Source organism: Enhydra lutris, unplaced genomic scaffold, assembly GCF_002288905.1.
Source record: "Enhydra lutris kenyoni isolate GAN:26980312 unplaced genomic scaffold, ASM228890v2 scaffoldscaffold12, whole genome shotgun sequence".
Lineage (NCBI taxonomy): Eukaryota > Metazoa > Chordata > Mammalia > Carnivora > Mustelidae > Enhydra > Enhydra lutris.
This window is the reverse complement of record NW_019154096.1, coordinates 40,975,125-41,000,463: the sequence shown is the minus strand read 5'-3', so window position 1 is coordinate 41,000,463 and position 25,339 is coordinate 40,975,125. Positions and strand designations below refer to the sequence as shown.

The window sequence follows — 25,339 nt, the reverse complement described above, 5'->3', positions numbered from 1 at the left end:
GGATGTTTGGCTTGTTTCCACTTTTTGGCTACTATGAATAAGGCTATAACAAACATTCACATACAAGTTTTTGGCTGGACGTATTTTCATTTCCCTTGAGCATCTACCTAAGAGTGAAATTAAGTCATATGGTAACTCCACATTTAACTTTTTTTTTTTTTTAAGATTTTTATTTATTTATTTGACAGCAGGGATCACAAGTAGGCAGAGAGGCAGGCATAGAGAGAGGGGAAAGCAGGCTCCCTGCTGGGCAGAGAGCCCGATGTGGGGCTCGATCCCAGGACCCTGGGATCATGACCTGAGCTGAAGGCAGAGGCTTAACCCACTGAGCCACCCAGGTGCCCCCACATTTAACTTTTTAAGGAACTGCTCGACTGTTTTCTAAAGTGAAACCATCTGACATTGCCACCAGCATTGTGGGAGGGCAACAATTCTTCCACATGCTCTCCTACACTTGCTAGTATCTGTGAAAGCAGCATGGTACACCACCAACAGGGCCCATGTGCAGTCTACAAAACATTCCGCGGGCTTTAGTCCAAGTATCCATGTGGGGAGCAGCCAGAGCAGTGAAGAGTCACCAGCCACTGGGCTGACACCAGTCCCTGGGCTGACACTGCACAGCTATGCAGAGAACCAACCTTCAAAGAATGTTTTTCAATGCTGAGTAGATTTTCATTCAAATGGGAAACTTAAGTAACTCAGACCAAACTTTACGTTCTATACGGTATCCCAGAAGAAAACAAAAAAGGTAACAAACTGCACTTGAATCCCCAGCAAAGAAAAATAATGTTTAGGGGTTGAAAAAAAATACTAAGTAGAAGAAATTAGATAAATCCGCTAAGAAAAACATTTCCCAGCATTGGGGGGAAAATACCCTACAAGTGAAAATCAAAGATGTTCTCCCTTGTATGACTACTAAGTAATGAATGATTATCACGGCACCCCAAGTAACTGACATCTTGTGAATCAAATACCTTTACTTATTACCACAGACACTGGTTAAACAATTTCTTACAATGACTATCTCACCTGTCCTTAGCAACAACAAACAGATCATCTTCATCATCCTCCTCAAAGAGACTGGTCTTTTTCACAGCCTTGGCCTCCTGCTCCTGAGTGGTGCCAGAATCCCTAAGTTTAGACCTGTTGTCAGATGCTGAGTTTGTCTGTGAATCAGCAATATTCCACTGGTCCTTAAAATATAAAATATATATTAAAATCCTGTGGCAATTCAGACTAAGGAACCTGGAAGTAAAATGAAACTTACATTCATTAAACTAAATTGCATTTAAACTAATTATTAAACTAAGTATATCATTCTTTTTTTTAATATATTTTATTTATTTATTCGACAGACAGAGATCACAAGTAGGCAGAGAGGGAGGCAGAGAGAGAGAGGGGAAAGCAGGCTCCCCACCGAGCAGAGAGCCCGGTGCGGGGCTCGATCCCAGGACCCTGGGATCATGACCTGAGCCGAAGGCAGAGGCTTTAACCCACTGAGCCACCCAGGTGCCCCTAAGTATATCATTCTTGAAGAAAGTTCACAGCTGGGGCTTTTCTCTGAACTCAAGTCTAGACATCTGGGCTTTTTAACCTCCAGTCCTGATCTTATGCCTTCCTCTATCACCACATGTTTCTTCCCTCTACGGTTTTGTTCTGGGTTAGGACAGGGGAAGTTGTCTACCTTAGCAGATTCAAACTTATGAATAGAGGGGGATGAGAAGAAAGAGGAATGTTAAAAAAAAAAAAAATCAAGAACACGCAACTTTTGAGGAAAATGATACTTTAAAGATCTTAAAGCAGACTGGAAAAAAATGTATGAAAAGTTCACACAATGCACATCTAAACAAGACACAATGAAAATGCTAGTGGGAGGCCTGGATGGCTCAGTCAGTTAAGTCTCCAGGCTCGGGTCATGACCCTAGGGTCCTGGAATGGAGCCCTGCATGCACGTGGGGCTCCCTGCTCAGTGGGGAGCCTGCTTCTCTGTCTGCCTCTGCTGCTCCCCCTGCTTGTGCTTGCTTGCTCTCTGTCAAATAAATTAATCCTTAAAAAGCAAAAAGGAAAGAAAGCTGCTAGTGACCCTTTCACCACAAAAGCCTAAATCTTAGATCTTTAGAAAGCATTAAGGGAATCCCACCTGGCTATGCTCTCAAACACAGGAACTCCTGAACACTTCCTTAAGTGGTCCTTTGGTCTCTAGAATCTAGAGTTTTGCAAAGCAAAGTGGGGTCACAAGCAGCGGCATATGTTATACAGACTTCTGATTCCAGCCCAGACTTTCTAAATTAGAGTCTGCATTCATAACAAGATGCCCAGGTGATTTCTTGACATGTCATTGTTTGAGAAGTACTCCTCTAGTGTAGTGAGGCTCTCCCAGGAGAGCTTTAGAACATTCCAGTGGCAGGTCATATACCAAACCACTCAGAATCTACAGGAGTGCAATTAAGTAAAAGTACTCTTTTAATTTTCTCCAGGTGATTCCAATGGGTAGCCAAGGTGGGGAGAGGAACTGTTCTAGAACCTTGATTATCTTTACTGAGCAAATACTGTTACTCCCAGCTTTAGCTAAAACGATTGACCCTTCAACATGGGTTTGAACTGCATGTGGATTTTTTCAATAAATCTATGTACAGTACTGTAAATGTATTTTCCCTTCCTTATGATCTTAACAATTTTTCTCTAGCTTGCTTTATTGTAAGAATACAATGCATAATCCATATATACGTGTAACATATAAAACTAAGTGTTAACCAACTACTCATGTTATTGGTAAGGCTTCTGGTCAACAGTAGGCTATTGGTAGTTAAGTTTTTGGAGAGTCCAAAGCTACATGACAATTTTCCACTGTACAGGAGGTCAATACCCCTAATTCCCACATTGTTCAAAAGTCAATTGTATTTTTATTTTCCCTGAACCACTTTAATACTGTGTAGGAAAAATTCCAGATAGTTGGCCATTACTATGGGGAGAACAACTGAAAACAATGCTAGAGAGAAAAAAAAATGGAAAATCCATCATAAAATTCGTATGTTTGAGTAGAAAAAGCAAATTATATTGTATCATTTTAAGTTGCTTCCAATAAAACACATTACTATGTCTATAATTTCTCCAACCACATCATGCCTTCATAACTTGCCTACAATGTTAAAATAAAAAACAATTATTTTAATGCAAAAAGATTTTTAATGCTCAGGGTCTGTAATGTCATTATATTTAAGGTCTTTTTCTATACAATTAAATCAGCAACTAAACCATATTCACTACTAGCTCTGCTAATCTGTACCTAGACAGCAAATAAAAATATTGTTAAAACTCACAAATAAGGAGTTAAACTTACAGAGGATATTCCTACCATGTCTAGCTACAGTTCTTGATTCATGAAACATAATAATCATTTAACAATATAAAATAGTCCTAACTCATCTGAATTGGCATATAATTTAAGACGCATACTTCTTTTATTCTCAACTTTTCTCTGAAAACATTAATTTTTACATTAATATACTATACTAAATATCCTTCTTCCAGAAAAAAATGAGACAGTTTTATGAACAAAATCTTTGGTGACTAAACTTCACTGGATATAAAATAGGTAGGAAAAAAGAAAATATTTAGGATAGTTGTAACTCTTAAACCCCATCAAACAACCTCTTGCTCTTCTCCAGGAGAAACTTTCCACCCACCTCCTCATCACTGCTGAACAACAAAGCAGATGCTTTCTTTCTGGAGGGCTCAGATGGTTTTGCTTTTTCTTGGCTCTGAGTTAAAAGAGATGATGACTGCTTCTTAGCAGCTGTTGCCGCAAAAAGATTATCCTAGAAAAACAAATGGCAGAAGAGTATGACATAAAGCAAAAAATAGACAATCTTCCATGTCAAACCATTGAAGAATAAGTCTTTAATCAAGTACAGAATACATATAATACCTTAAGGGGGAAAACACAAAATGCCAGTAAATCCCACTTTTCTCCTACAGATAACCCTAAAACAACAGTCTATAATCTTCTCTAACTGTATTCTCCATCCACAGAAGGGAACAGACCATATGGAACTCAAAGGCAAAACACTTGGGAGTGGGAAGAGGCCAAGGTCACAGAGATAGGAGGAAACCTGGTCCCACTCAGGCCAGCTATATGTGGGCCCTCTATGCTCATCAGTGAGAGCAGTCCAGACTGTGTGACAGGCAACAACTTACACAGCTTTCTATGACTTAGAAACCAGAGCAATGAATTATAGAGAGAAACTGGGAGCTTTCTCCACTCTCTCACCTACAAAAGACACATACCTGGGACAGTGGGAAGGAATGACTTGTGTTTTCTGGTTAATTTTAAAGAGACGATACAAACATAAGAAACAGTTTACCAAATAAAATCACTGGCCTACTAAAGAGCTGATTCTCAGGTTCAATGGCATTTACCGATTTTTGTACAGTCAAGCATTCCAAAAGTATCTATTATTTTCATTAAGGTAATAGAAACAAAATCATCAGAGCGCCTGAACCCGAGTTAGACAAAAAAATACTCTTAACAATATACCACAGCAGATGAATAGCCCTAAAACGTTAAGATTTGATAAAGGGAAGCTTTAAGCAAAGTGTGGGAAGGTAGGAAGGGCAAATGAACTGCTATCCGATAGAGATTCTAATGACAACAGTGAACACTTCCCATGCACTTACTATGTGCCAGGCACAGTGCCAAGAGCTGTACATGAGCTGTTCCAGCTGCCAAAATGACTCCACATACTATTAAGCCATATAGGATTTGGGAAGTTTAAGTCACTTCCTCAAGGTCCCTGATTTGCAGGTGAATGCAGGGGTCTGGTGCCAAAGCCCATGAGCTTGACCACTGCACAGTACTGCATAAGAAAGAAGGTTTGATTCGTCTTCCCTCTTATTTACTTCCCCCACTTTGCTCTCTCATCCAGGGTAGAAAAGAAAAACAAGGTAAGGACATGGCTGTCTTCTATTTGCGCTTTATCCAAGACATTCTCATAGGTCATTGGGTATAATAAAGACATCCTCTGAAAAGTATTTTCTTTTTTTTTTTTTTTAAGATTTTATTTATTTATTTGACAGAGAGATCACAAGTAGGCAGAGAGGCAGGCAGAGAGAGGAGGAAGCAGGCTCCCTCCCGGGCAGAGAGCCTGATTCAGGGCTCGATCCCAGGACCCTGGGATCATGACCTGAACCGAAGGCAGAGGCTTAACCCACTGAGCCACCCAGGTGCCCCTGAAAAGTATTTTCTTAAAGACAGATTTTTAAAATGAAATCTACAAAGCCTTCCATTAAAAGCTGGGTCAAGAATCTAATGTCCAGGGGCTGCCTAGGTGGCTCAGTGGGTTAAGCCTCTGCCTTCAGCTCAGGTCATGATCTCAGGGTCCTGGGATCGAGTCCCACATCAGGCTCTCTGCTAGGCAGGGAGCCTGCTTCCTCCTCTCTCTCTCTCTCTCTACTTGTGATCTCTCTCTGTGTCAAATAAATAAAATCTTTAAAAAAAAAAAAAAGAATCTAATGTCCATAGGGCACCCAGGTGGCTCAGTTGGTTAAGTGTCTGCCTTCAGGTCAGGTCATGACCCCCGCAGTCCTGGGATCCAGCCCCGTAGCAGGATCTCTGTTCAGTGGGGAGCCTGCCTCTCCCTCTCCTTCTGTCTGCTACTCCCCCTGCTTGTGCTCTCTCTCAAATAAATAAAATCTTTAAAAAAATAATAATCTAATGTCCTGCCCATTGTACAGCTAGGAGTCAAGAAAGAAGGCAGAGACAAAAACTATTTTTGTTATATAAGCCTCAGATTGTTTCACTGCCTCTCATCACCTTGTTCTACTGTATGAGCCTCCGACTATAAAGCTACATCAGCAACGGTTTTCTACTCATCAAAAACCTATTTATCTTGCATTGCAGTAATACCATTTACCTCTTCATCTTCATCATCAAAAAGCGAGACTGACGTGGGGAGTTTGCTAGGCTGGAAAGATGCATCTTTTGACTTACTCACATTTTGAGAAGAAAACAAATCCTGTTGGACCAAGATTAAAGTTCCTGGTTAATAAGACAGATCAGCTTTTAAGGTATCAATTAAATATAAAACACTGAAGACTATGGCATGATGGCTGCGTGAGTCTAGGTCTCTCCATGAGAGGGAAGCTGGCTGAGAAGACACGTCAGTTTGTCCTGGCGGGTGCAGCATGGACACCCGCGTGTGAGAAGGAAGAGGCCCACATGGAACTCCAGGTGGCCTCACTGGAACTCTGGGGTTTCTAAACTCCCACATGGACAACATTTCCCAATTGATCTCTTATCCTGCTAAAAAAAGTAACAATGACTTCCTTTTTTTGCCCAGAGAATTGGAGCAATTAAACAGATTCAATAACGGAAGTAGAAGCTAGATTCCCAAATTACTGCATCTATGACTCTGTTTTATTTACTAACACTCTCCTCTCCCCTTATAAAAGTATATTATTTCTTCCAAATATATACAAATCCAGATTTTATTTTAAAATGTTTGGTATTCTACTTGAACTATAGATAACAGATGCTGCAAAAGATCTACTAGACTCTGAAGAAACTTCATGTGGTAAGTGTCAGCCTATGATGCAAACTGAGCTGCACGAACTAGAAACATAAAAATAGGATACCTATTCCCTTAGGACAGAAACATCAATAGCCAAGAGCCAGACAATTAAATAGGACGAGAACAGTTTCTGAGAGCTCTCTGGGTATTTCTTTTTATTATGGCATCAATGCCTCCTCTCAAAACACAGACTTGATGAATTCATTAACTGAGGAGAGCTCTTCTCAGCCCAGTGGATTCACCTGGACCCCACAGAGTCCCACGGGTCTGGTGAGATAAAGAGGCCACATGGGGGGAGCGACAGCCTCTCCTGCATTTTACACATTGGCAAGATTTCACTTACAGAAAGATTTCTTTGTCTCACTTTTCCTTGCATAAGTACCCCGACAGCATCCAGTAATAACAATTTATGACAATGCACATGGGACAAAGCCTCCGGTGGTGGTAGTAAAACCTGTCTGCAAATTCTTATACAATCCTACCACCAACAAGTAGAGTCTGCATCGCCCCACCTGGAATCTCGACCATGCTGACCTCCAAGGCCAGGTTACAAAGAGCAATATGGCCTCTGCACTGCTCTCTGGGCAATCTCACTTTGAAGCCCTGTGCTACCACTTAAGAACCCACCTTCCCTGCAACTGCCATGCCAGGAGACCACAGAAAGATGGAGAAGGGTGCCCCCAGAGCCCCAGCTGTCTGAGTCTTTCTGCCCAGCTACCGGACACAGGAGTGAAAGGATTCTCGGCCCAGCCACCTTCAGACCAGAACCACATGAGAGACCCTAACTGACAAGTGCCTGGCTGAACCCAGTCCGGTTCTAGAACCACAGGAGATAATAAAACTTACTGGTGTTTGATACCACTAAGTTTGGGAATGATTTATTTCACAGTTAATAAGGAACCGGAACACATTTTAAGTCACTGAAATTGCTCACATTTGGTTTTTTCATGTAGTCAACAACTCTTAAATTGGCTTACCAAAGGCCGAGCACTAGCCTAAGTGTTAGAGGTATAGGAGGAGACAAAAAGGCCTGCCCTCATGGAGCTTATTCTAGTTGGGACTGAGGTAATGAACAGGTACACATGAAATGTCACATAGCAACACATATCGTGGGGAACAACAGAGCAGAAGAGAAGGCAAGGAGTACAGTGTGGCGAGTGCTGGCGGGCTTGCAATCATGCAAAGGATCGTCAGAGGAGGCCTCAAAAAAAAAAAAAACTGTAAGAAGGAAGGAAACAAGGCATCCAGATTCTAGGACAAGCACTCCCAGAGGGCAGGAGTCAGTGCAGGTGTGCTTGAGGATGAGGAAGCCGGGAGCGTGGGATGAGACTGGAGTGCGAGGCCCCACCATGCTGTGCTCATGTGTCAGGAGTTTGGCTTAACTGGAGTCTGGTTAGTTCCTATCTTCTGTACACTGGCCGTCAATGAAATATAAGCCTCATGGGTTTTATTTACATCAATGGCAATCACTCCACTTCCAAAGAGTTGTACGTCCATCCTGGCTGTTTGTGCAAAGTAACCACAAAAGCTTAATCCAGAGTTCACAATTTATTGACATTACATGTAAATTTCTGCCATGTCCATACATTTTTCTGTAAAGGGGATTTATGACGCCCATTACATTTTCAGACAGGTCTCTGATCCCCTAAAGTAACCACAAAAGCTTAATCCAGAGTTCACAATTTATTGACATTACATGTAAATTTCTGCCATGTCCATATATTTTTCTGTAAAGGGGATTTACAACGCCCATTACATTTTCAGACAGGTCTCTGATCCCCTGAGCCCCATACTGGATGTAAAGATTACTAAATAAATAAATAGGGGCGCCTGGGTGGCTCAGTCCATTAAGCATATAACTCTTGATTGAGGCATGAAATCAGATCTAAAAGGACCTAGGCCTGTGAGAGACACTTGTGAGAGGGTTGCTGTTCCACTAGAAAGATGCTTCCAGATGGGAACCTTCAAGAACCAAGGCTGTCTACAAACACTGCCAGCCCACAAACCGTTACTGGTCACAAGATAAAAGGCTATGCCAGAATACATACCATGCGGCACTACGCTCGTTACTCAATGAGACTACTGAAAAAGGAGACAGCATGTTGATTTCTGTTCTGGTAAAGGCACCTCACCACACCATGGATCAACAAAGAGCCTGAGATTTGAGCATCCTCAAGAGAGTATTTTTCTCCCAGGAGATGCACTGGATTCAAACCCAACAGTGAAAAGTATTACTACACATACTGCTTTCTAAACACCATGTGTTCTCAAAACATGAATTTCCAAAAAAAGAAGTATTTAATAAAAGGTCTTGTACCTCTACTAAAAAACCCTGATTTAGAAATATTTTGTCATATCCAAGACTAGTTCCCTAGAACTAAGAACGAGAATTCCTTACCTCAGAGTCCTCTTCATCTGAAAATAAACCTTTTTGAGTCTTTGTTTCTGGCAAGAGCTTGGGATTTTTGCTGGAAGGAAGGGTAACCTTGGGGGGGAAAAAAAACCAAAAACCTAAAGGTTAACAAACAAGATAAACAGAAATGAGGGTTTATTCAAAGATTCATTTGGAATACAGACTGGGTCTCTGCTCAGGTAAGGCACCAGGCCATATGCCAGGGGAATAAGATGCAGACCTTAAACACGTACGAAGAATTAATGCAAAAGAAGAATCATGAGAATTTAAAAATCGGTATAAGTTAGGAAAGAAGAAAAAAATAGTTCCTCAATAAAGTAAATTTCTCAGGACAAAGCCTAAACACAGGAGATGTACAAGCGAGGACAGGCCAGGCAGAGGGAACTACAGGAGAAGAGAAAAACAAGTTAAGCCAGAGGGTACATCTGGTGGATCCGGGTATTCAGTACCCAAATGGGACATATATCGTTGGAGCCAGCAGAGAAAGGCAGGCTACCCCTAGGAGCCTGCCAGAACTGAATGCTAAGGCACAAGTGGTCAGCAGTGGGAAGGTCTGGGTTTCATAGAAAGGACACACAAGAGGTGCTTTGGAAAGAGGATGATCAGGGCACCTGGCTGGCTCGATTGGAAGAACATGCAACTCTTGATCTCAAGGTCATGAGTTCGAGCCCCATACTGGGTGTAAAGATTACTAAATAAATAAACAGGGGCACTTGGGTGGCTCAGTCCGTTAAGCATCTGACTCTTGATTTGAGGCTCAGGTCATGATCTCAGGGTCCTGGGATCGATTCCTGTGTCAGGCTCCATGCCTAGGAGGAGTCTGCTTGAGATTCTCTCTCCCCCTCTCCCTCTGCCCCACCCCCTCATGCACATGTGTGCACATGCTCTCTCTGTAAAATAAATAATCATTAAATAAACAAACAAAGTTAAAATAGAGAGAGAGAAAGAAAGAAGACAGATCAAGCTATGTAGGATACCAAGTAAAGGGACAACAGCCAGAAGAGCTTAAAGGCTGATGGGGATGCATCCTGTTAGCCAAACACAGGTTCATTTAAAACAAACAAAAACAATGATGATAATGGTTTATAACAGGTTGAAGAGAGAATCCATAATCCATAATCCTACAGTGACAACTTAAAAATCAGGAAAGAAAGAGGAAAGAAAGTTCTTCGGTTCTGTTTGGAAATATGTTAGCTAATACAGAAGAAATGAGAGAATTGGAAAAACGTTCTTTTGTAACCCCTTAACATGATAACTGGTTCAGGAACAGATCATCCATGAAGGTAAAACCCACTGAGCAAGGCAAAATCCAAACAATTCCACAATCTAGGTGGTAGGTATTCGGATGTCAGTGCTCAGTGTTCTTTCACCTTGCTGTATGATTCAAGTCCTTCACCAAACACCTGAAAGGAAACACCACTTCCCTCTGGGTTCCAGACGGACTCACAAGATGCCCCAAATCAACACTTAACAAGGCTTCACTATGTTAAGTTTCCTTCCTGCTCACCTTTTGATCTGCCCTTGCTTTATTTTCCTCTGTCCGAGTCACAGTGGCTTCTGGCAAAGCAGCTGCTTTTTCTTGGAACAGATCTCCTTCCTCATCATCAAAGATATTGGCGGTGGATTTGACTTTGTCTTTAAAACAGATTCAGCAGAAAATTACACTAAAGTCAAAACTCCCACCACTAAATTCACAGAATAAAAATTCTTCCCTCCCAAGGAGTAACTAGAAGAGTATTATTCTTTGATTAGTTATGAAACAGTATTAAGTTGGAATTTTTCAAAGTACACAAGAGCAGCTCAAATGAAACACAGGATCCGTGGTTTAACCACCTGGCTCACACACTCATCCAAGCAGTGGAGTCCTAAGCTTAGCCTAGCTTGGACTGCCATTAAAGGTAAATAGAGACCTAAAGAAAGAAAGATCATTTAAGAAGCAACCACCTTAGGAATCTGAGAAGTGAGGGTTGGGTCTTCCTTTTAAAAAGACAAACTACTGGGCACCTGGGTGGCTCAGTTGGTTAAGCAACTACCTTTGGTTCAAGTCATGATCCTGAAGTCCCAGGATCGAGTCCCACTTCGGGGGGGGGGCATGGGGTACATGCTCGGTGGGGGATCGGCTTCTCCCTCTGACCCTCCCCCCGCATGCTCTCTCTCTCTCTCTCTCAAATAAATAAGTAAAATGTTTAAATAAATAATTAAATAAATATATAAAAAGTCAAACTACTGGGATGCATGGTTGGCTCAGTCAGCAGAGCATGTGACTCCTGATCTCAGGGTTGTGAGTTCAAGCCCCATGTTGGGGGTGCAGATTATTTAAAAATAAAATTCTTTTTAAACAGTAATAAACAAATAAATAAATAATTAATTAAAAGTCAAACACTGAAATCTCCCGCGTAACTCCACCTGCCCACCCAAACAAAACCACTATCAGGAATAGTTTATATACACATACCTAATTCCTCCAAAGGATACACTGACATACTCATTTCAGTGACTCACAAATAAAGCTATAAATGATAACATAACTCTAATAATATTTCTTATGATTTATGTTTTTCACTTAATGTACCTACAGAATCTTTCTCATGTCAACATACACAGACTTCATTCTCTGTAACACCTCACCAAATCCCACTGAACAAGAGACCACTGTTGACCCTACGGGTGAGAACCAGGGCAATCTCCAGCCTTTCACTACCAAGAGCACTCTTGTATGGAACGAGGTATGTGTCACTGCAATGAGGACACTGACTTGTAGCAGCTGTCAACTTCTCTGTAATTTTAAATCAGTTCTCAACAATCCCCATTAGGCGAGAGTCCTTCCAGGCCAAGAGAGGCACCACGACCTTTATTCACTGCCATTTTAGTCGGCCTAGATCTGAGTGTTTTATGCATCTGTTTGCACACTTTCTAAAATAACTAGGTGATCATTTCTCTCAGGTTTCTGTTTCTATCCTTACTTCTCATGCTCACCACTGGAAAAGGAGTTAAGTCCAGAGAATGTGTTTCCCACTGAATCCTGGTTCACCTTGTCTTCAAAATAACAGTCTTCTTCTCATGTTGCTGGAAACTGTACACCTAGTAGTATCCTTCTTTTCTGGAAAAACACTTGGTGTTTCCCACCAGGGAGGCTATCAGAAATGCAGAAATCACAGGCCTCACCCCAAACCTGCTGAATCTGAATGTGAATCTGCATTCTGATGAGAGTCCCAGAAGACTCATCTGCACAGAAACAACTAATTTAAGAAGAGCGACTTTGTGACCATATGGGCTTGAATTTGAGGAGAGAAGAAAGGAGAGTGACAAAGTGCCCAAGAGGCTGAAAACCCTGCCATATAAGAAAGGCTAAGGTTAGGTGGGCTTCCTGGACAGGGACGAGAAGCTGGGAACTGAATAGCTAACACGTGACATTCTGCTCATATAATTTACTACGTGCTGCCAGAAGAAAGCATCATTAAAACTTCCTCTGTAACTCCAAGGGTCACAACCAGAAATCTTCAGAAGGTACTACAGGGGAACAGATTTTAGCTCTCCATAAGGCAGATAATCCTAGTAATTATTTTCCAAAGCAGGGAAGATTAGTTCGGGAAACAGAGACCTCTAAGGCGCCATGACTAAGGAAGGCAAGATAACACTCTATGGCAGGAATGCTTGAGGAGGGACCCCGTTACTGGAAGACACAGAGAACTTGACAAGCTTTGTCAACATTCTCTCCCTGGCTCAATTCCCAGAAAAAGATGCTGGAAGAGGTACCTGTTTTGGAAGGTTTGCTGCAGGATGCTGTAAAAAAGTCATCGTCGTCATCATCATCATCAAAGAGGCCAGCTGGTGCAGGAGGGTACGGGCTTTTCCCTGGAGTGGGCTGCTCGGGCTTCTGGGGCTCCTTGGCCTTCTGGGGCTCCTTCAGAGATGGAACAGAGGTGGCACCAAACACATCAGTGTCCCCTGTGGGTGGAGGGACAGGACAGCCACAGCAGTGAGCCAGAGTGGGTAGGCTCTTGATTTTACAGGGGGGAAAAAAAAGGACCACCCACCAAGAACAATCAGTTTCTGCTCATCCACAAAACACATTAACAGGACCCAACAAACCCCATTCTTTACTGCTACAGAACATCCCATGACGCCAATCACCTGGTCACTAAACCATAAGGAAGTCCAAGGCCATTGCCTTCTGAAAGAATATGAGCTAAGACCAATGAATGAGCTCTTCCTGCAGGCTATCCATTGCCCTCTGAAGCTCCCCCTACTCTCCAGATGGCACATGGATGACAATTTAAAAAAATGACAAAACAGTACTTAGCTGGTTTTTAAAAAACAAACCCTAGGTCATGATACCTAAAAATACAGAAACAGCTCCTGCTGGGATTTTCTTTCCAGGTTTGGAGGACGAAGACACTAAAAATGAGAAAGAAAAAAATTACCTCTTCAGGAAAGATGACTTTTCTTGTCAAAGGCACCTTACTGAAATATGTACAACACAATACAGAGCTAGTGAGAGTACCTTTGAAAACTAGTTTTTCCTAAAAGAGCCATTTTAAAACTCCTTAGCTTTAGTTCACTCTTCTCTCCACCCCAGTACTTTTTTCCTGGCACTAATAAAATCCAAGCTTTGACTCCCAGGGACGATCACTCTGAGTCTGGTCAAACAATAGCACTGGGTGGGCTGAGGAGCCAAGGAAGGGGAAAGGCCCAAAGGGGAGGCAGAGCAAACAGGCCTCCTTAACAGTTTTGGCTCTATGCAATCCAACTGGAGAACAAACAAGTCGAAGAGAATGGCAAAAATTGTGAAATATCAACAACAACAAAAAAATGAAGATGACAACAATAAGGAGGGGAAACCAGCATCCACTGATGCCAAAAAGTAGAGAGCAGGAAGGGCAGGACATCAAACCAACAGCATCACAGCAAGTCCAAAATCTGATGGCTGGTGACCCAAGGAGACCATTTGCTTCAATTAATTAATTCCCAAATCCCAAGAACTACCACATATGGAATGAATAAAATTTGTCAAGTTTTTTCTTTTTCATGTGTGCTCCACAGACAATTCTGATGAACACCGGACAATGGAATTACTGACCTCCAATTTATATGCAGAATTCTAGAAATGCTTCTTTGAATTAAACATGATTAAATTAAAATATCATCAACACTGCTACAGAGTACTTTTCCAGTTTGACTTTTTATGACTTCTCTATTAAGAAAGAGATAAAGGAGGGCATGTGATATAATGAATACTGGGTATTATAGAAGACTGACGAATCACAGGCCTATACCTCTGAAATCAAGAATACACTATATGTTAATTAATTGGATTTAAATTTTAAAAATGTCAAAAAACACAAAATTTTAAAAAGAGACAAAACTATGATGTGGGTTTACAAGACATGAATTAGAGAAAATCAGAAGCTCTTAACTAGACCAAGGCTATAAAACAGCTTCCTGCCTAGCGAGCGAGGGTTGGGGAACAACTGTAGGGGTTCCTCCTCCTACTGAGAAATTAAGTTCTGGAATTCTGTTCACGAATAAGAAGAGCCAGCCTCAACGCAAGCTTACCTGCATTAACAGAGGTTTGAGCTTCCCGATCCTGAGGGGCTTCTGTGAAGAGGTCACTCTGCTTGCATGAAAGTACAGGACATGAAATTAAAAAAAAAAAAAACAAAGGAAAATGCAGCTGCGTTTGAGGATTTCTAAAGAAAAGTACCTTGTAAAGTTTAAAGATACATATTTACTGTTCTGCCAGAATTTAGTTTCAAAGTTAAAACTATGGCCAAATCAGAGTCTTAAAGAGTTCAGGTCTATCCAGGAATTAAATATAATGGAAGAAAAATAACAGATAAGAAATGACCATGTGATCGAGTATTCACTATAAATGCTCTCACAACCTCTCTCCACCTAACAAAGGGCAACAGGATACAGTATTTTCTCACCTTGTGATCCTTAGTTCAAAATATGAGAAAGTACAACTTGCAACTAAGAAGCCATTTCTTCCCTACTGATTGTGAACCCATGACACAACGAGGGGGAGCTTCATTGATTACCAAGGACTCACCTCATCATCCTCATCATCGAAAAGTCCTTTCCCTCCACTGAACAGGCCACCTCGGGAGCCAAATGGGGAGAAGTCTTCATCAGTCAGCTTGGGGGGTCCGAATAAGTTGTCCTCTTCATCTAACAAGCAGAAAGGGAAATGTTTCACAGGGGGAGAGTTAAAAGATGGGTTTGGAACTCAAATTTCCAGGGTTAGTCTTTACAACATCTCCGAGACTGACATGGAGTGTAACTAACCGTACCATATGTAACAGCAGTCCGAGGAATTTCAAACAAAATTCATTCAACAGTCCAATGAATCCCTTAAAAGGCTCTCTGGTTCCTACCCTTAACTCCGTACATGTCTGAAGCAAGATGAATTCCTCAGGCAACCCTCTTTACCTAGATTTGTTTCTCTGGAAGCAAGCAGCTGGTTCAATTGCCTTGAAGACCCACCCCACCAAGAATTTGGGAGGAGGGAGGACTGAACAAAGATCTGTAGATTGACACAGTCACAAGTAGGAATGTAATGGATGTTATTGTTAAATATGAAAGGCTCTGATATATTCTTTATTGAAAATAAATGCTAAAAAAAAAAAAAAAAAGAAAACAAATGCTAGGGTTCCCTAGTTTCTCTACATCCAGAGAATTCTAGAAAGACGCTGATGATCGCTATAAAACTTAGTAATTCAAATCTTTACAGCATTCTGATGCCATACACAAATCTCCTCCCAGGACCCCAAAGCACACTTTTAAATGGTTTAGAAATGAGAAGAGAGACAGACCCCATTTGTCGGCATTTAAAGCGGAATTCTATGAATTACAAAAGTGATATTCCTGAATCAGGAGCCTCCTAATGTAACAGAATTGAGGGGAAAGGCTTACCATCTGAGGGAGTTTTCTTCTCCTTCTTCTCCTCCAATGTCTTCCGAGGTTTTGCTTCTCCTGGAGACAAGGCTTGAAGAGTATTTCACGGTTTTAAGCATACACAGTCTACCGTTAGTATTTATAGACTGACTTTTACGGTTATTTCTGTCAGCCTTGGGGCTCCGAAGCTAAGAGCAGGACGTTCAACTTTGTGTCTCAGCTCTACCTTAGAACTACAGTCAGTACCCTCAACCTGAAAGAATTATTCTGACATCATTCCATCCTGCTCAGTCACTAGAATATATGAGATAGTACATTCGTGTTTAGTCAAATATAGGATTAAATACTGAGTGAGAGATCCCTAATCTGGAGCCTGTGATAAATAATTAGAGCAGCTATTAATCCTCTGAAACTCCATATAAAATATTACACACATGTGTATATGTGCATTGTTCCTGGGGGTTCCACAATGTTCAATTATGAAAGAGTCTATAAACCAAAAAAAAAAAGAATAAGCCTCTCATGCCTCAGTAAAATTAAACAGGGAAATATGCTCTCAGTGAAGCCCAGCAGAGGGTTCTGCACTCCCTCCCTGACCCATTAACTCCCCTCAGTGACGTACCTGTTCGCTCCTCTTCCACCTGGCCTGTCGCCTCCCCTTTGATTCGAGCCGCCAGCTCATCAGCAAACGATGTAGGTCTACTTTTTTTCTACAGGCAGAGAAGATCAAAAGTATCACCTTTTTTGGTAACACACAAACTACCACAGTTTCTTTTGATACCTAACAAAATTATGTAAACAAAGGCAAAGGAATTGAACTGATTAAAAATTTAACTAAATGAATGTAAGCATATGTACCCTATCCAGATCACGTGAGAAACAGAACTCCCTTCACAGGGAGATGCTCCTTATTTGCTTATTTTATTTCAATATTTCACTTCAATCCTGGAAGAGTCAGATTAAGAAAGCTTCCATGAGGACTAAGGGTGAGAAGAGGGGTAGGGTCTTAAAACTCTAGAACTGAATATACTTGAACGATCTGACTTGTAAAACTTAACAACAGGAAGTGAAAGTGATCCTTGTAAGGCCAACTAGTGATGCTCTGCCATTATTTTCAAAAGTGTAAATGTACAAAATATAATGCAAAATGAGATAGTTATGAACATAAATGACAAAAGAAGTAACGAGTCCTCATTTCTAAAACCTTGTCAAGAGAGTTAACTGTAGTCTTTCTTACAGGTCTAGTATTTTCTTCAATGTCCTCAATATCTTCCTCCTCCTTCTCAGAGTCAGCGAAAATGTCACAGCCGTCATCATCCTCTTCTTCATCACTCATTTGCACAGTGTGCTAAGAGCATAAACCTCGAGATTAGAACTAGGAGATAAGGTCATCCAACTGAAAGAGATACTGCCACTTAGCCTATCGGCAAAACATTCACAGCTTGTCAAACAAGGGGCATGATGGTGGGGATGCAGCGGAAGTCCCAAAGCAATAAATGTGCTACAACAAATAACACGTAAGATGTATTTTCAGTGCAAATACTAGACAGAATAATAAACACTGAAATATGTAAAAACATCCGTCACTGGAGAAATGATAACCTAAATAAGCAGAATCTCATCTTGCTAAGAATACGAATAATTAAAAGGAATCAGATGTAACAACTGCAGAGGCATCAAAGGCATCAAGTGAAAGAAATGCTGAATGAGAAACTGAGCATGATTCCCTGCCCCCCACCCAAACACCTATCTCACTTCTAGGGACACAGATACATTTGAAAAAGCAAAGAAAGCACTTATACCCCCAATCATAACACCAGTTACCTCTGAAAGAGTGTAGGATAATGAAGATTGGAGGGCTCAAACTAAGCTTTATCTGTGAAGTTCTAATCTTTATAAAAGCAGCCACTGGTAGGTATCATTTGTATAAACTGTGTGAGGTACTAAGCTAAAAGCACTTAATAAGCTACTTTAATCCTTAGAATCCTGAGGCTCGCTGGGGCACAGAAAACCAGTCTGTCTTTACCAATAAAATAAATGGTTAGGTCAATGCTTTTAACCACTATATTGTCTTATATAAAAGTCTGAAGTTATCAATCTTAATAGTAAGTTCCATAGATATGAATATCCTCTACAGACCGATTATTAAATCGCCTCTGTCAATACAACCGGGAAAATACGAGTACTAACCAAAAAGTATGAAATCCTTTACTTGGTAGCTGAAAATTTTTGTGAAAAAATATTTCCCAATTAGGAAAATGAAATGCAAATTGGGACTATCTCAATATACCACTGTATGTATATTATGGTAGCAAAAATCATAATCCCAGTGCTGATGAGATTATATAAAACTCATTATGCATGATCTGTAATGAGACAATAATATCAAGAGCCTTTATTCTAATTCTATACCATCTCATTCCTAAGGAAATTGTTCATATAAGCGGATTTTTGTGTACGGAAATAACGTAATACAGCATTAACTCAAAAATAAAATCCTGGAAATAAACTATTTCCCATATAAATTTAGATACTATGAAAGTATCATTATATTATTATGCTTAAAATATGGAGTTCATAAAGCAAATACGAACAATTCAAAAATAAGAAAATATTTTAATATGTTAACATAAAAAAGCAGAAAAGGTATGCATATTAAGGAAAGATTACATCCTTAGAAGGTCATGCAAAAATTAAGACTGCTATGCTAACACAGTAGGATTAGATTTGCACCTTCTGAGTGTCCCTTAACCTTATTGCTGTATTATCTCAAATTTTAAAACAGGGGAAGGGGATTCGTGTGAAATATTTCCGCTTGAGTAACTGGGCCTTCTTTTAGAGACTCTGTTTCTCAATTTTGTTTTTCACTTCCTTGTTTTCTAAGAAAAATGAAGATAAAATACAAAGCAAAACGAGAAAAAAACAAACGAAAAAACCCCAAGGTGATAACTTAAAAACATGAAATGCTTGAAGGAAAATTAGCAGTAAAAATAAGGAATAAATCCCTACTTTCCCTTAAGTCATTCTAAGTAATTTTTTATTTGATTTTTTATTGTTTTAATTCCAATATAATTAACATACAATACTATATTAGTTTCAGGTGTACAATATAGTGATTCAACAATTCTCTATGTTACTCAGCGCAATCCCCTTCACCTATTTCACCCATCCCCCCCACCCAGCTCTCCTCAAAAGTAATTTCAGCATACATTTAGTATACATGCTATGCTTCAGTTAAAATTTAAAAGCAAAGTCACTTTAGTACATGAGACTCACCCGGTTTTGATCGTTGTCACTATGATTAGCAAAATCTTCATCTGACTCCTTTAGGGGGAAAAAAGGCTTTGTTGTTAATACAGGATTTACTCACAAGCACAGAAATGACTTCAGGTCTAAGTCTCTGCCACACATCTATACTCAGTCTCTTTGTACTGCTTACTGGTCACTTGGAGTATCAAGGTGCAGATAAAGTGGGGAGTTGGCAGTAGCACCAAGAGCCATTCAGGCTAACATGTAATTTTTGTGGTTAACTTAAACATCTCTAATAATTTGCTCATACCTATTTGCACTATCATTGCTAACCTCTGAAGTTAAAGTAATATTTGCACATTTAATTAAACTATCACAACTTGGTTTGTGTGATGTTACATTTTAGACTCTACTCTCTATATTCCCTCTAACTAAGATAACTACTACATCAGGCCCAAGAGGGGGAGCATCAGTGTTTCCTACCAGCAATCGAATGCTAAAAGCAAAGGATTCAGCTAATGAATATCAGTTACAGCCAGTTTATTTAGGAAAAGTTTATTCTTACTGTTAGGGGCTATATTTGGAGGGCCAGCAGGAAGGTAGGGGAGGCCAACTGCAGAAAGAAGGAAGGAGGAGAAGAGAGGAGCATACATATAATACCGTCTCCTTTTAGGAATCCACACTCATGAACTATCCTTCACACATTAGTAACAAATATTCTGTCTCAAGGAACAACCCCAGATACAACAATGGTCAAGGTCCACAGAGGCCAAGGCCTAGAGCAGGGAGTCAGATCATGTTCTGTAGATGTGAAGATAGTAGAGCCAGCAGCAAAATGAAAATGTAAGTGAATGCTTCAAGCATTCTTCTGGATTAGGTTTTATAGTATAAACAAGTTTTAAATATGGACTTTTTCCCTAAAATTATTCCAAAATAGAAACTCAAAGACTGCACTATAGGCAGATTCTTCCAAAATATCTAAGCTGCCCCCCTCAAAATATACTGGTAAGAGAAGGGCTTGATGGGGAGGTCAGAGGGAGGGGAATGGTCAAAAAGGGATTAAATGGGACGCATGGGTGGCTCAGTCAGTTAAGTGTCTGCCTTGGGGTCAGGTCATGATCCCCAGATCCCAGCCCCCTCACAGGGCTCCCCACTCAGCAGAGCAGTCTGCTTCTCCCTCTCCCCCTGCCCTTCTCCTTCTGCTCATGCTCGGTCTCTGGCTTTCTCTCTCCAATAAATATATAAAATCTTTTTAAAAGGGGGGGGATTAATAAAGCAGTTTCCTTGCTTTTGTACACAAGACAAAAGGTAAACTCAGAAGCAAAGAAAAAAAAAACACCTCAGATTATGGCTGCTATCACTATTAAAAAAATTTGTGAAAAGAGATTGTTAATTGTCGAATACTTATTTAGCCTGCTAAACATACCCTTGGGTTCCTGCCCACCATGACCTGGAGACACCAAACAGCCCTTACCTCTTCTTCATTCTCTTCACTGTCTGCAATACTGCCACGATCACTGCCTACTGACCCCTCTGGTTAGAAGAAAGAAAAAGTGTTATCGCCAATATTCATAATAAAATATCCTTAGTTCCTTCTCAAAAATCACAAAACACAACACCTGAGCATCACAGAGATTTTGATAAAAGCATCTATACACATTAACTGGAACTAAAAGTATCTTCACTGTAGTGAGGAGTAAAACATTTACATAGCCTTAAAGCATCTCCCCATAAGGTACTTATTAGCTACAAAAAAAGTTAATTACCAAGGGAAAAAACTGGCCTGCATGCTTCAAAAATGTGAAATCTATAAAAACCAAAGAAAAGCTGAGAAATTATATCAGACTAAAAGAAGACCAGAGATTTGTCAACTAAATGCAGTAGGTGATCCCACACTGGAGCTTAGACCAGAGGGAAAAGAGCCTATAAAGGACTTAAGTGGGACAACTGGCAAAATCTGAAATATGACTGAGGATTAGCTAGTAGAATTATGTCAGTAAAATTTCCTGACTTTGATAATAGACCCTAGATACATTTGAGACTGTCCTTGATCTTAGAAAACACACACAGAAATATTTTGGAGTAATAGGGCATGATGTCTGTCTCTAACAAATAGATTCAGAAAAAAACCATGATGTATATATAATCGAAAAAATCAAACAAATGTGATGGAATGTTAACAACTGGTAAACCTGAAGGAAGAGTATAGAGGAGTTCTCTGCAATATTCTAATAACATTAAGGTAAAGACTGAAATTATTTTAAAATAAAAAGATATAAATGTTCAAAGTAACGAAAATATTTGGCTCAAAAGAATACCTTCACTAGACAGCTCTCCAAGACCTACATCTTCCTGTTCCATGAAGAGCTTTGACCCAATTAAATAAGGTAAAGGACGATCAATGTATAGATCCTGTAAAGAATGAAAGATAATAGCCATGAAATATTCAGGTTGAAAAATAAGTTTCGGGGCGCCCGGGTGGCTCAGTGGGTTAAGCCACTGCCTGCAGCTCAGGTCATGATCTCGGGGTCCTGGGATCGAGTCCCACATCGGGCTTTGCTCAGCAGGGAGCCTGCTTCCCTCTCTCTCTCTCTGCCTGCCTCTTTGTCTGCTTGTGATCTCTGTCAAATAAATAAATAAAAATTAAAAAAAAAAAAAAAAAGAAAAATAAGTTTCCAGGGCCTCTGGGTGGAGCAGTCATTAAGCATCTGCCTTGGGCTCAGGTCATGATACTAGGGTCTTGGAATCAAGACCCGCATCAGACTCCCTGCTTGGTGGGAAGCCTGCTTCCCCCTCTCCCACTCCCCCTGCTTGTATTCTCTCTCTTGCTGTATCTCTGTCAAATAAATAAATTAAATCTTTCTTTAAAAAAATGACAAGAAAAATAAGTTTCCCATTTGACATCTTGTTGCATCTGATTACCCCAAACAAGTTACATAATGAGAGTGAAGAATAAGAAACAGCAGGATGCAAAGTACAAAAAAAAAATCACTGACTTTTTAAAAAGTTAAATCTTTAGGTAAAAAATAGCCAAGAGAAGCTAAATCACACAGAATGTCCCTTCTCAAGGGCCTCATTATACTCGAAATAGCAAAGGTATGCACAAAATTTACCAGCAGTAACCAAATAAGGGTCACAACTTCATAGTAACATGTTCAAGAGGAGGCCCAAATAAAGAAACTGAAAGCTCTGGCCAGCACTGATGGGTCCTAGCCTGCCTTCCTCCCCTAAAATGCAGTGCTGCTGAGCAAAAATCAACCATTCAACCAATCGATCTTGAGAATCATCAATCATCGTCCTAAATTGGCAAAGAAGCACACTGAGGATATAACCCAGATGCTTTTTTAGGACTATGGGAGGCAGGTGGGTGTGTCCAGGTTTGGGAGTGGGAGAAGGTGGGGACCAACAGCAGATTCTTGCACACGGCACTGCAGTGAAGAGCAGGCCGGAGAGGGCACATAAAGCATGGGCTAGATAAGAGGAAAACAGACAGCCACTATGCAAGTATCTACGGTCAACAAAATGAACTAAAGGCACATGAGAACTGATGAGAACCTGCGTAGGAGAAAAAAATGACCCAAAGAAGGAAAAAGAATAATATCCCCCAGCAGCACCCACTGTATAATTTAGAAAAACGAAGTTGGTAAAATAAAACCAGATAATAAAACAACAGAATAAAATGAAGGACACAATATATAAGAGAAAACCTGCTGGACACCCTTCCATTCCCATCTTCTAAGTCCCACCCAACACACGTGTATTAAAAATTTAAGTTCAAGAAAGCACTTCAACCCAGGAAAACCTCCCACCTCCACAGAAAAAAACTGATTTGTCCTTTGCAAAGTAGGGCATTTGGCCAACATCTCTCTTCTCTACTGGAAAGACCCTAGGGGTGCAGGAGAAAACAATTCTGATGCTTAACTCCAGAAAGAATTTGGGAAGGTTAATGTAAAGGTTAAAGACACCACAGCAACTGGGGCACCTGGCTGGCTCAGCTGGTAGAGTGTGCAACTCTCGATCTCAAGGTCGTAAGTCTGAGCCCCGCGCAGGGTGTGGAGATTACATGAAAAAATAAAAACTTAAAAAACAAAAAGATACAACAGTGCAAACAAAAAAGTACTAACTGGGCTAACCGTGACTTAGAAGGCCTTCCCACTAGAAAAGAAAGCAGTGTAGGAGCTGGAACTAACAAGTATGGCCCAGGCAATACACCTGCCCAGGGTCCACAGCTGACTGATAATCTCTACAGTGGGAAGGCAAGCTAGCAAGTGTACCAGTGCAAAAGGAATGGCTCCGACACCGTACAACACTGGAAGCTTGAACTAGAAGGAGAAGCGTGCAGAAGAATAAATGACCAGAAGAGCTTGGCTCTGTGGTATGTTTCTTTTTTTCTTTTTTTTTTTAAGATTTTATTTATTTCACAGAGGGAGACAGACAGAGGGAGCACACAAGCAGGAGGAGCGGCAGACAGAGGGAGAAGCAGGCTCCCCACTGAGCAAGAAGCCTGATGAGGAACTCAATCCCAGGACCCTGGGATCATCACCTGAGCTGAAGGCAGACGCTTAACCCACTGGGCCGCCCAGGCGCCCCCGTGGCATGTTTCAATTCATAACACACTTGTGTGTCACAAGGACTCTCTCTCAAAATCAATACGGCAACCTTTTGTGTTTTCTTCCATGTGGCTGTGCTGCCCCAGATGTCTGCTCTGCAGATCTGAAAGTAATAGTAAAGCAGTACCCAATTTCAAGGCTAATAGTCTATTCATGAGCGCTCATAATGGCTTTACTCATCCTAGCCAAAACCTGAAATCAACCCAAATGTCTTTCAATGTTTTTTTAAACTCTTTCAACACTTCTGCAGTCTCCCTTAGCACAAGCTACAGAGAACTTCAGGTTCCCAACAATCTGCCCCTCTCATGAGCCTTCCCATACTTGGAAACACAATCGAAGTCTCCCCTATACCCTCATTTCCCAGCTAGAAGTCAGTTCTCTCTCAGAACACTTATGATCAGGACTCATATAAATGTCTCCTCTCTCCCACCAGCTGGTAATGCTGTAAGAAGCATTGTGAGAGTAGGAACCATGCCCCACACCCTTGTACTCTCCTACCCTGGCATGCTGCCTTGTATCAATGTTCAGGTAAACCAAGTCTTTCCAGAAGAAGAAATGTGAAGTTGCTAAGTGCCACGCCTGCTTCCTCAAAGTCAAGTCCATGTCTTACTGATTCTGTGCCCAAGTAAAGCACCCAAACACAAGTGTAACAATAAATATATGAACTGAATGCCTTTACCTTGGGTTCAAGGATCAGTTCCACCCGTTCATTAGCATCTTCTTCTTCAGAGTCTGAGTTTCCCGCTTTTATATCCAGTTGCTCAAATGCACTGTCCAATACTTGCAAACCATAGTTCACAGCCTCCTGAACTTTAGGAATCAGATCTACTTCTTTCTGTTCCCGGGTCTTTTCCTACAAAAAAATTACTGTTCAGCATGAATCTCCAAAATATTGATACCACCCTAATAAAACACAATAAAACAAAAAGAAATCAATTAAAAATGTTAACAGAAATCATATTCTGCGAAATGTCTCAAGAGACCTTGGAGTAGGTTTTAAACCGCAAATTTGTCACTTTCCAGACATGGATCGAACTACCTGAGGTCCCAAAGTTCCCAGTTCACCACCTACAGAAACAAAAGCACAACTCTGGTACGATGGCTCAGCTAAGTAACCTATGTAAAAATCCCCTGCCCATGAATGGTACATTACTCCCCTGCCACTGAAGGAATGAAGGGCCTAGATTTTCAGGTTCATCATGACTGCATCCCACAAACTTTGGTTAATGTGTCTTTGGACAATTCAGAGGTTAAGACTTCAGAAATACTCCAGCCAGAGATGTCATTTTTCAACTAGTTAAAATACAAAAACCAAAATCTAGTAATTATGGCTATTTTATAAATCTGTTTCAAACCAAGAGAGGGTCAGTTCCATCTCGGACTTATCCTGTACAAGATCCTAAAACAATGTCCCCAGTGAATGTCTGTACGTATCACCAAGCTGCTGAAAATACTCCACAGGCCTCCATTTTCTACCACAGCAACTCTCAGTGACAGTCCCCTCACTCATCAACTGTGTCTTCAGCTGTGAGAAATATTGAAAAAAAAATCATGTCATTTCCCCTCTTCATAAATATTCTAGAAGCTGATATAAAATTATA

At 40.7% G+C, this 25,339-nt stretch overlaps 1 protein-coding gene across 2 annotated transcripts in view; it reads right to left on the bottom strand.

Moving 5' to 3' along the window:
• Positions 1-25,339, bottom strand: part of LOC111144757 (WASH complex subunit 2-like) — a 55,868-nt gene that overhangs the window by 22,153 nt on the left and 8,376 nt on the right. For both annotated transcript variants that reach the window (XM_022499199.1, XM_022499198.1), the window contains exons 5-20: positions 24,418-24,591; positions 21,447-21,540; positions 20,603-20,661; positions 19,156-19,203; positions 17,117-17,227; positions 16,502-16,589; positions 15,898-15,969; positions 15,035-15,153; positions 14,539-14,596; positions 13,321-13,380; positions 12,739-12,930; positions 10,490-10,617; positions 8,968-9,054; positions 5,913-6,014; positions 3,687-3,818; positions 1,030-1,193 (exon numbers count right to left, since the gene is read on the bottom strand). In XM_022499199.1, coding sequence (XP_022354907.1) covers positions 1,030-1,193; positions 3,687-3,818; positions 5,913-6,014; positions 8,968-9,054; positions 10,490-10,617; positions 12,739-12,930; positions 13,321-13,380; positions 14,539-14,596; positions 15,035-15,153; positions 15,898-15,969; positions 16,502-16,589; positions 17,117-17,227; positions 19,156-19,203; positions 20,603-20,661; positions 21,447-21,540; positions 24,418-24,591 — 1,688 coding nt within the window. The remainder of the gene's footprint in view (positions 1-1,029; positions 1,194-3,686; positions 3,819-5,912; positions 6,015-8,967; positions 9,055-10,489; positions 10,618-12,738; positions 12,931-13,320; positions 13,381-14,538; positions 14,597-15,034; positions 15,154-15,897; positions 15,970-16,501; positions 16,590-17,116; positions 17,228-19,155; positions 19,204-20,602; positions 20,662-21,446; positions 21,541-24,417; positions 24,592-25,339) is intronic.